This window comes from Cupressus sempervirens, chromosome 2 (assembly GCF_028749045.1).
Source record: "Cupressus sempervirens isolate cs-2001-9-10 chromosome 2, ASM2874904v1, whole genome shotgun sequence".
In the NCBI taxonomy this organism is placed as follows: domain Eukaryota; kingdom Viridiplantae; phylum Streptophyta; class Pinopsida; order Cupressales; family Cupressaceae; genus Cupressus; species Cupressus sempervirens.
Genome location: NC_143119.1, coordinates 399114150 through 399126561, shown reverse-complemented (window position 1 = coordinate 399126561; position 12412 = coordinate 399114150). Strand labels below are relative to the sequence as shown.

The following is a 12412-nucleotide window of genomic DNA, read 5'->3' as shown; positions in this document are numbered from 1 at the left end:
GGAAATTGTATTAACTGAAAAATAAGCTAGTACATTCAGTACAGAGAAAATAAACTTCAAAACATGCCCTAAGGGCTTACAATAGCATAAATGTGGAGATAATTTCTCCTTTCAGTACCTCCTCTCAAACTCCACTCCGAACTGCCTTTTACAATGCCAGGAATCTCCTTAAATAGACCCCGGAGGGTTAAGGACTAGGAATACATTCTAGAAAGTGCTAGTAGGCATCCACTGACCAAATAGAAGGCTCCAGAAGCTACGTTAGAAGTCGGCGCAAATCTAGAAGAATCCAGAAACGGTAACCGAACTTCCGAGAGGCATAACTTTTGAACCGTAGCTCCGATTGACGAACCGTTTACATTTTCGGAAAGCTCTCGAAGCGCTCTATAGCCCTATGGACCAGCTTCACTTGTCCCCCATTTTTCGGCCCTTTTCGAGGTCATTTAATGCCCCTAACCTGACTTTGAAGCATTCTTAGGAGGTCTCCAAAACCCGAAAAACTGCAATAACTTTCAAACCGTGGGGCCTTTTGACCTGATTCTTTTTCTAGAATGCTCTAAATCACAATTACATTCATCTGGTCAATTCACACCTTCTAATTTACCAAAATGATGGCCCAATTACATACTCCTATTTTTTTGAGATTTACTAGCACACTGATAGTGGAACTGTGAGAGTTGGAACCTTTATTTGACCCAAATGGGTGTTCAAAAATGAAAACACATGAAACAGAAACTAAGTCTAAGTACATTTTTTTGGGTGACACAGGATTGCCCTTATACCTCTGGATGCTCCTGCATCAGACACCCAGGGTAGATTGAAAAGTGACCCTGTCACTTTATGAATGGTAGAGGAAATCCCAAATGGGAAACCTCAGCTGCTGAAATCCAAGTTGAGTCCTCGATCGATCGTCCTTTCCATTTGACCAAATACTCTTCATACTGCTTGTTTCTGATACTCCTACCCACACGATGATCTAGAATGTCTTCTATCTCCTCCTTCTTAGAAGTAGGAATTGGACATGGCTCTAACACCAGCTCCTCATCTGCACCATCATCATGATACTCTATTAAATCTGCAATGTTGAAAATGGGAGAAATGTGAATACCATCTGGCAGCTCCACCTCATATGCATTTCCTGAGTCATGTTTCTCCAAAATTTTGCAAGGGCCAAATTTCTTCATTTTCAGCTTGTTGTAAGTACCGGCTGGAAATCTTTCTTTTCATAAGTGCACCATGACTAGATCCCCTACTTGGAATTCCTTATGTCTTCTCCTTTGATCAGCCCTAGCTTTATATTTTTGATTCATCTTGGTAATGTGTGCCTGAACCTCCTCATGTAGACGCTTGATATGTTCAGCAAATTCTTCCGCTTCAGCACTTGTCCTCTCCCCTTGCTCTATCTTCCTCAATTCTGGTGCAGTTCTTGGGCTATTCCCATATACAATTTGGAATGATGATTTTCCAATACTCCTATTTATAGAATTATTGTAAGCAAACTCTGCTTGTGGTAGAATCAAATCCCATCCCTTGGGCTTATCCCCAACTAAACATCTCAGCAAATTGCCCAGACTTCTCTTTACCACTTTTGTTTGGCCGTCAATTTGTGGGTGATGCGTGGAAATGAATTTCAAGTCAGTTCTCAACTTTTTCCACAATGTCCTCCAGAAATACCCCACAAATTTAGTATCTCTATCAGAAACTATACTCCTTGGAAGTCCATGTAGTCTTACCACCTCTTTGAAAAACAAGTCTGCAATATGGACAGCATCATGAGTTTTGTGGCATGGAATGAAATGTGCCATTTTGGAGAACCTATCAACCACCACGAATACTAAGTCATTACCCCTTTGTGTCCTTGGCAGTCCAAGAACAAAATCCATACTTATGTCCTCCCATGGCCTTGATGGAACAGGCAATGGCTGATATAGGCCAGTATTGTGACTAAACCCCTTGGCAACTTGACAAACTTGGCAACTCTGTACAAACTTCTTTACATCCTGTGAAATTTGAGGCCAAAAATAATGTTCTCTAAGAATGGCAATGGTCTTATCTCGACTGAAATGTCCTGCCATCCCTCCACTGTGTTTCTCCTTAATCAGATTTTCCCTCATGGAACTCCTTGGAATGCACAATTGACTACCCTTGAACAACATGCCATCCTGAATCAAATAGTCTAACCACTTGGTTCTATCTACAGCAACAGGCTCTTTACAAACTTTCCATGCTTCAGCAAAATCAGGATCCTTAGGGTACAAATTCTTGAGTTCATCAAACCCAACTACTTCAACCTGCATTACTGTAAGCAACAACTGTCTCCTACTTAGTGCATCTGCAACCCTGTTAGATTTTCCACTTCTATGCTTCAACACAAATGTATAACTCTGCAAAAACTCTACCCACTTCATATGCCTCTGATTCAATTTACCTTGGCTATTTAAGTACTGTAATGCCTAATGATCAGTATACAAAACAAATTCCTTTGGCAACAAATAATGCCTCCATTTCTTTAAGGCCTGAACTATTGCATAGAACTCTTGATCGTAAACAGAATACTTCTTCTTTGCATCATTCAATTTTTCACTAAAATATGCAATAAGCTTACCTTCTTGGCTTAATACAGCCCCAATAGCACTGCCACTAGCATCACAATCCACCTGGAACACCCTTCTAAAATCTGGAAGTGCCAACACAGGTTGTTCTGTCACCTTCTTCTTCAGTAATTCAAAACTTCTCGCAGCTGCTGCAGTCCATTTGAACTCTTTTCTATCCCCTCTTATTGTGTCAGTTAGGGGTGCACATATGTCACTAAAATTCTTAATAAACTTCCTGTAAAAACTAACCAGACCATGAAATGATCTTACCTCAGCAGCAAACCTTGGAGTAGGCCATTCCAAGATGGCTTTTACCTTCTCTGGATCCATTTTGAGACCTTCGGGTGATATAACAAACCCCAAATAGACTAATTCCCTTTTTGCAAAGATACACTTCTTCAGATTAATTAACAGTTTCTCTTCCCTTAGCCTTTCAAGGACACTACGAATATGCAGTAAATATTCTTCCAAAGTCTTGCTGAAAATTAAAATATCATCCAAATAGAAAATAACAAATTTTCCCAAGAACTTCTTAAGTACCTCATTCATGAGTCGCATGAAGGTGCTTGGGGCGTTCATCAATCCAAAGGGCATGACTAACCACTCATAAAGACCTTCCTTGGTCTTGAAGGCTGTTTTCCACTCATCTCCTTCTCGAATCCGTATCTGATGATAGCCACTCTTGAGATCTATCTTTGTGAAGTACTGAGCTCCACTCAAGCAGTCCATAAGATCATCCATCCTTGGCAAAGGAAACCGGTACTTGATGGTTATCCTATTTATAGCTCGAGAATCTGTACACATCCTCCACTCTCCATCCTTCTTTGGTGCGAGTACTGTAGGTACTGCACATGGACTCAGGCTCTCTCGAATCAAGCCCTTCCTCAACAGCTCCTGAACCTGTCTATTTAGCTCCTTTATTTCAGTAGGAGTCATCCTGTGAGCAGCCTTGTTAGGCAAACTAGCTCCTGGAATCATATCTATCTGATGACTAATTTGCCTTACTAGTGGCAATCCATCTGGAACATTATCAGAGATAATATCTCCAAACTCCCCTAGTAAATCTGAAACTTCAAGTGGTATTTCACTACTACCTTCTTTATCTTTCTTAGGAATCAAAGCATAGCACATATGCTGATGTTTCATGCCATCTAAAACCTTCCTTCCATCAACAAGACAAATCCTAGCACTGCTACATACCTTTTCACCTTCCTTTTTCATGGGCTTCAATTTGTGGCGAACTCCATCCTTTGTCAGAGAGTATGTGTTTGCATGTCCATCATGTACTGCATGTCTATCAAACTACCATGGTCTACCCAACAATAGATGGCAAACATCCATCGGAATAACATCACAGAGAACTTCATCATGGTAACTCCCAATTTTGAATTTCACTAAACATTGTTCACTTACCAGGACCTTATGATCATCTTTTACCCAAGCAATCCGATAGGGCTGGGGATGTTTCTCCCTCTTGAGCTTCAGCTTAGAGACCATCTCTTCTGATACCAAGTTATCAGTGCTACCACCATCAATGATCACGTCACAACATTTATCCTCACACTTGCATCTGGTACAGAACAAACTCCTTCGTTGTCCTGGTTCAATCTCACCACTTAGTAGGACTCTTTCATTTACCAAAGTCTCTCCTCTTTCTGCATTCTCTGAATGTGATGATTGTGCATCCTCATCCATATGAGCAACCCTAGCTTGGCCCTCAGCTCTCCTATCTGTCTTTCCTTGTCATTGAGGGCATTCAAAGGCACGATGACCTTCTTCATTGCAATAGAAACAGGTACCACGGAAGCCTCCTCTTCCTTGTCCACATCCTCTACCTCTTCCTCTCTGATTTCCAAAGTCTTGATCATGGGAGTGGTTGAAACCCTCATTCCTCTGGTTCCTGCTAGTACCCACATCTTCATTTTTCTTTTGGGTTTCATTGCGGCCTCCAGATGATCTACCGCTTCCCCTTCCTCCTTGACCGCGCCCTCTTTGTCTTCCTTCAAACCTTTTATTCAGCTTCTCTTCAACTCGTAGGGCAAACTGGTATGCCTCTTCAACACTGGTCATTCTTACCAGACTTAATTCCTCCTAGATGCTAGGTCGCAACCCACTGATATAACGAGCAACCTTCTCCTTATTTGCTTCTGCATGCCCCGCTCTAATCAAGAGTCGATAAAATTCCTCTGTATATTCTTGGACTGATCTTCCTGCTTGCTTTAACCCATGCATCTTCTTAAACAAATCAAGCTCGCAGTCCACAGGAATGAACTGCTTCTTCAATTTGTCCACCATACGATCCCATCTTGTAATCTTCTCCTTTCCTCTTCTGTTTCTTTCCAATTGAACCTCTTGCCACCAGATTTTGGCATGGCCTTTCAGTTTGGCCTTTGCAAACTTAACCCTATCTGAGTCCCTGATATCCTCATAATCAAAGTATTCTTCCAGTTCATTGATCCAATCGATCAACTCATCTGGTTTCAGATTTCCTGAAAATACACCCACTTCAATTGTAGGTCTTTTCCCAAACTTAGTAATGGCCCTAAAAAGCCTTTCCTCTGCATGATTCAGAACTTCCCCGTCAAATTCCCCTTCTGGTCCCATTTCTTCTTCTTCATTGTCATCCTCACTGTCGTCACCTGCGGCCACATTTGCTCCTCTACGGAGCTCCTCTTGCAATGCCTGTACCTACCTTTGGAGGGCTCTAACCTCCTCAGGATTAATAGCTCTGGCCCTTCCGCCACGCTCTCTTCGTGGAGGCATTTTCTAACTTGAACCCACAAGCACACAGTCCTAGTGCAAACTGCCTCACAGTCGACGCTCTGTCTACACACTCAGGAAAACCAGCTCTAATACCACTTGATGGGGACACAACCCAAGAACAGAATGGACACAACAGAAAAAGGGAAATTGTATTAACTGAAAAATAAGCTAGTACATTCAGTACAGAGAAAATAAACTTCAAAACATGCCCTAAGGGCTTACAATAGCATAAATGTGGAGATAATTTCTCCTTTCAATACCTCCTCTCAAAATCCACTCCGAACTGCCTTTTACAATGCCAAGAATCTCCTTAAATAGACCCCGGAGGGTTAAGGACTAGGAATACATTCTAGAAAGTGCTAGTAGGCATCCACCGACCAAATAGAAGGCTCCAGAAGCTGCGTTACAAGTCAGTGCAAATCTAGAAGAATCCAGAAACGGTAATCGAACTTCCGGGAGACATAACTTTTGAACCGTAGCTCCGATTGACGAACTGTTTACATTTTCGGAAAGCTCTCGAAGTGCTCTATAGCCCTATGGACCAGCTTCACTCGTCCCCCATTTTTCGGCCCTTTTCGAGGTCATTTAAGGCCCCTAACCTGACTTTGAAGCATTCTTAGGAGGTCTCCAAAACCCGAAAAATTGCAATAACTTTCAAACCATGGGGCCTTTTGACCTGATTCTTTTTCTGGAATGCTCTAAATCACAATTACATTCATCTGGCCAATTCACACCTTCTAGTTTACCAAAATGATGGCCCAATTACATACTCCTATTTTTTCGAGATTTACTAGCACACTGATAGTGGAACTGTGAGAGTTGGAACCTTTATTTGACCCAAATGGGTGTCCAAAAAAGAAAACACATGAAACAGAAACTAAGTCTAAGTACATTTTTTTGGGTGACACAGAATTGCCCTTATACCTCTAAATGCTCCTGCATCAGTAGTGAGAATGTGGTCCAAGTTGTTACAGACAATGCCAAAATTGCAGGGGAGCTAGTGCTTTGGTTGAGGGGTGATATGGCCATATTATGGACACCATGCACAGTACACTCCCTCAACTTGATTATGCTATAGATTGGCACTCAAATAGATTGGGTGAAGAAAATATACAAAGAGGTAGAGGACATACAAATGTTTGTGACTAACCACAACATATCACAATCCATTTTTAGAACATACTCACAATTGGAGTTGCTGAAAGTAAATTAATTTTTTGCAATTATTAAATTTCATGGATTTGTAATTTCATTTAGTTTATATTTATAATTTTATTGTCAATTGACATATTGTTAACTTGCTTAGGTTGTTGAGACCTGTTTTGCATCTCATACTATTGTTATGAGACAACTTCTTAAGGTAAAAGATGCTTTGGGCCAAATGGTCATTTGTCCTCAATGGAGTGCATGGAAAACTTCAAATACAGAAAGAGTCCTAAAGAATAGGGTACGATCTTGGATGAATGTTGGTGAGTTCCTTTGCAATATGTATTGGATATCAGCAAGCCCATCATGACTATGCTTTAACCTCTTCATCAACATATGGTGTAATTCTATCTAGTATAGAAAGTACCGCCTCGCTATAATACCTCAGAGATAAAGCATATGCAAGGAGGTGCAATGGGGTAGTCATCTTCTCCCAACGATGAAGAATTATTGCTTCCACTTTACTTCATAAGGCTTGACATTTTGTAGCGTCACTTTCATGTGCTAGTATAGAATGCTTTACCTTCTCAACCATGGTCTCCATGCCATCATACACATCTCTCAAGCAAAATATATCCCCATTGCACCTCCTTGCATATGCTTTATCTCTGAGGTATTATAGCGAGGCGGTACTTTCTATACTAGATAGAATTACACAATATGTTGATGAAGAGGTTACTAATGGGTGCTCCAAAGCTTTTCCAAGATGATGAGATGCATGAAAAGGTGAGGCTAGAGTTTGGCATATTTTCTTGCGGAGAAAGGCTTACTGCATTTGCAATTAAGGACCAAAATAAAATGGAAGCAATCGCATGGTGGTACATGTATGGTTAACCATACAAGCATTTACAACCTCTTGCAATCAAAATGCCCTCACAGATAAGTTTTGATTTTTGGTTTTTGATTACAGCTTGTATGCTACAATCTAGTGTTTAACATCTGTCATATTGTCATTTGCTTTTCATTTGTATGTTTAATTTTTAAAAATTAATTTTGTGAACATAATGCAGGTTGCAAGATCTTCTGCTGCTGAAAGGAATTGGAGTGCATACTCCTATATCCATCCAATGAAGTGTAACCGGTTGGGGTTAAAGAAAGATGAGGACTTGGTCTACATTCATACCAACTTGCATATTTTGTCATGAAAGGATGAGGAATACATGGATGGGGTAGACAAACTTTGGGATGTACTCCCTGAGTGTGCAAACTTGGCTGCAACACTTAATGATCTTACTATGATGATGGATGATGGTGATGATAGGTCCATGATACATGGTGCATCTAGCGCAAGTGGAACCATTCTTGGTTTGAATGATATGGACCTTGCAGCACTTGGAGATGGGAGGATCCAGATTTTTTTGAGAATCCTTATGATTCTGATTAGTGAACATTGAATCATGAATTATGTTTTTGATTTTGTAGTTTGGGCATGGAGTCTAGAACATGAATATTTGTGCTGATGAATTTTTAATTTGAAGCTTGAACTATTTAATTGACATATGAAATATCTTGAATCTTGATCAATGGTGAAGTATCATATGATACTATCAAATGATATATTTCTAACTTTAAGTTCTTGTATTAATAAGTTTCTTAATTCTTTGCATATATATTAATATTATATGATAATATACATACATACATACATATATATATATATAGACGTTTCCAAACACATCCATACCCAAAAAAAGAAATCCCACATCTCATATCCGCTTCCCGCATCTGCTTTCGATTCCGCATCCAAATCGGTAACTTAGATTTAAAGCCATTTCTAAGAATGGCCATTGAAGTTATATTTTGATAGCAATCTGTTTCCTCGGGCACCAGGCTACACTAGAATGCGAATAATTGTAAATAACACACTTCTCAGATGTCTTCTCAGATAAATAGGTTGAATGGCTGTAGTTTAATTGTTGAAAGACATTTTGCTTCTTAAAAAGATGATAATCAATTGTCTAAGGTCAAAAATGAAGATTAAAAACAATCACACAAAGAAAGATAAGCATAAGGCAAGTCTCAAAAGTTTGGACGGAAAAATTCTAGTTAATTCCACAAAGTTTTCACAAGCTCAATCAATATAAAATACTGCTCATCTAGAAGAAAGATGCAATATTCAATTCATATTGTGTGATTTTATATTTTTTGTTATTCTGACTATTTTTTAATAATTTTTCCATCCATGTTATAAAGTTCATTAAACATCTATTTTAATCTTATCATTTATAATTTTATTTTATGATTTAGTATTCATCCAGAAAAACTATGTAACTTATGATTTTGTTCCATTTTAGACTTACTAAGTTCACAAAGTGAGGAGGGAGTTTCAGAAAATTTTGATGGATGTTAAACTTAAGAGGAGTAAGCTAGAACTCTTGTGATATTAGACTCATCTTCAACTTTTTTTTATTATTAAATTTATTGGAATTCTAGCTGCTTGGATCTTGTTGGCTGATGCCATTCAATTTTTATCATCTTTCATGTCCTTGAAGACTTTAAGAATGTGAAAATATAGAGGGATATGATATAACCATATAATTCTTGTAATATGCCATGTCCCTGCCATAAAAAGACAATCCTTGCGATCTGTTCAAAAACTAGTGAGCAATAAATAAAGGGAAATAATGACTTGAATCAGCCTCTTCAAAATCTCCTCTCTTCTAGACATGATCAGCAATAAGTTATCTTTCCCCAGTCTCAAAGAGCCCACATTTATAAAAAGGCAGCAGTCATTGGAAGAGACGCCTCCTTTAGCAGTGCAGCAACCTTCAAAAAGGGATATGTCCATCCGTCTCACTTAAAAGATATACAAAGCAGCTCTTTACTTGAGGAAGGCTGATTCAGGCAATCAGCAAGCATCAAGGAATCAAATCAAGATTACTTATCTGCTCCAAGCAGCTCGCAATCTTCAGCGTTAATTCCGTGAATTCAGTTAACTTTATTAAGCAGCATGGTAGTATACTTGATATATAATCTCTCTTATACGGATGTGTGCAATATGATAATATATTTTACTCTCTTATACATAATGTGAATATTTAGGTTGGGGTTCTCCCCCAAGCCTGAACGATCGGTAAGGGCTAAGGCTTTGGGTTCTTCCCATCTATGTCCAATGTCACTGCCAGAACTGTCTGATGAGTGTGGATTGCAGGCCGCTGCACCCATCCCTAGAGGACTAGTCTCACCTCATCTTGCCCCGTTGGCTCCCCAACTCGGTATTAAATAAGTAAAACCAAGGTAACGTCTGGTAGGAAACTGGTATGAGTCGCTGAGATACCCCTCAAAGATCAAAAAAAAAACAATGAAATATTTAGGTTTCCTAATTTATACATCAAACTGCTGCAAGCAATCATGTGGAGGTGAGGAAGGTAATACAAGAAGGGTGAGTTGATATGAGATCCTCTTCTAAGTACACCGCCTCATGATGGATGATTGGCAGCCTAACACATGGGGCCAAGGGGGGCAAGGTGTATCCCACCCTTGGGCTTGGATGAGAGAGATACTCCAAGAACTCTATTGTGGCTTCCCCTCCAACCTCAAGAATGATTGATTGTTGGAATGAATTTAAAGAAGTCCTAATCATAGGAGGGTGAGTAAGGTGGCATGAATAGGGAGGGCGGAGACAAGATCCCCCATTAAGTAAACTACCTCGCGATGGATGGATGGATGGCAGCCTTCCCGCATGGGGCCAAGAGGAATGGTATATCCACAATTGGCTTCAGTGAGAGGTTGCTTTGGGCACCCTGTCATGTCTCATAATCCAAGCCCTGTTATGGTTGTACTCCAATACTGAACTATAGATATTGTATGATTTATTTAAATTAAGATGTTTATGAATATAAATGTGCCATATGCTAGTTATTCTTTAACCCTAGTAGAAATTATTGATTTTATGAATTATATTTTTGATGTCTAAAGGATCTCAACCAGTATATATCTTGATTAAACATTTTTGTTGATAATGTTATATCCCTAACTATATCACATATCTTGTTCTTATTGATCTTGTGATTCTTGTAAAAATATATAGGGCAATCCCAAAAGGAGACATTTCATAATGTTAGCCTCATCTTCAACCATTTTTTATTATTAAATTGATTGAAACTCTGACTGCCATGACCTTGTTGACTAATGTCCATAAATATTATATCATTTGTCATGTCACTGAGCATTTGACAGTGAGAAAATTACCTGACTGTAACAAAGATTTACCCTCACAAATCTATTGATGTATCCATTGAACCTATGGGTACAGCTGTGAGTAAGTACTCTTATTAAAAATATACCTAGAGTTCAAAATCGTCAGGTGAATAGAAATCAACATTACTCCCAACATTGATCTCAACAGCAATCATAGTTTGATGTTTGGCATTAAAATATACCTAATGATCAAAACCTATAGAATTCTACTATAAATTTGTCATCAATAGCCATGCAACATTGACCTCGGTAGCAATCGTAGCTAGTGTTTAATTTCCCCTATGCCTTGGGGGACCTTACAGAAACACGAAATTTCAAATATTTGAAGCAAGTAGAACTATATTTCAATTGTAACAAAACTTAATAGATTATTCAATACGAAAAATACAGATTCTACGTTACCCACCTCTGCTTCCGATCAACAAAAGCCTTAGCTACCTCCCCATCGTTTGGAAGAGGATCAAATACCAATTTGTCCTCGTGCTCTTGGTTTTTACAGGCACTACGCCATCGTTTCTCCACAACGGGAAAGCGTCTGCTCCAATCACATACATAAAAGCCAATAAATTTAGGGGAATAAAAGCATATTTTTGTTGTTGTCTTTTAATATGTACTAAACTAATTAACAACACTACAAAAACCTATATCTAGAGAAATAAAAGAATCTACACCAATATCAACAGATGAGCATGGGAAAATTTAACATATTCCATCCTACAAAGGATACTCGCGAGTTTGGATTGGATTAATAATTTGATATAGGGGAAAATGGGTTCGTCTTAATAAAAATCATATTGTTACAGGAGTGGAACGTCATCAGTTTTGAAAATAATTGGATTGCGGGTCTTGAATTTGTGACCTGGAAAAAGCTACGGCATCGAGATTGTTAAGAATCCAGATAGCTCGGATGCTGCACCCGCCCATAATTCTTGATTTATGCACTCTGCGATTCAGCTCCTGATCCTTTAAAATGCACTGAAATTGATATATAATTTGCAAGCACCTCAGCACACGTCAACCTCTTTTGCTTCTCTCATTTGTTTGCGATGTCCACATCTCCACGTTTTCCTTTGGTAGAACAAAAAATCAGCACCCTCGATGAAACAGAAGGCAAATGTGCAAAAGGGCAAGCAGGCTTTAGACCGAAACACTCTACTATAGATCACGGCATCACTCTCATCACTCTGAGACACTTGATAGAAAAAATTTGGGACACTCTGGGGAACGAGGCTTTTTGTTGTTTCGTAGACTTTAAAAAAGCATTCGACACAGTGCCACGTAATAAATTATGGGATAGAACGGAAGAGTTGGAAGTTCCTAAAGAACTTAGGTCAGCTTTTTACAGATTATATGAGTAGGTCAAAGCTAAAATCAAAACAACAGAAGGGCTATCAGAAGATTTTGACAGCAACATCGGGGTTAAAAAAGGGTGTCCGCTATCTCCAACATTATTCGGACTCTATATTGACAAGTTAGAAGAGTGGATAAACAAGACCAATGGTGAGAGGGTGCAGCTGGCCCATTTTGTGATAAGATTGCTCTTATATGCAGATGATCTCATAATTCTTGCTAGAACAGCTAAAGGTTTGAAAGAGCACTTGAAAGCACTAGAAATTTTTTGGCATGAAGTAAGAATGCAAGTTAACACT

The 12412-nt window shown here is 39.0% G+C and overlaps 1 protein-coding gene across 1 annotated transcript in view; it reads right to left on the bottom strand.

Moving 5' to 3' along the window:
- Positions 1-11875, bottom strand: part of LOC149572821 (clathrin adaptor complexes medium subunit family protein) — a 116801-nt gene extending 104926 nt beyond the window's left edge. The window contains exons 1-2 of the mRNA XM_089813898.1: positions 11623-11875; positions 11170-11298 (exon numbers count right to left, since the gene is read on the bottom strand). Coding sequence (XP_089670024.1) covers positions 11170-11298; positions 11623-11687 — 194 coding nt within the window. The 5' untranslated portion in view covers positions 11688-11875. The remainder of the gene's footprint in view (positions 1-11169; positions 11299-11622) is intronic.
- Positions 11876-12412: the final 537 nt, after the last annotated feature.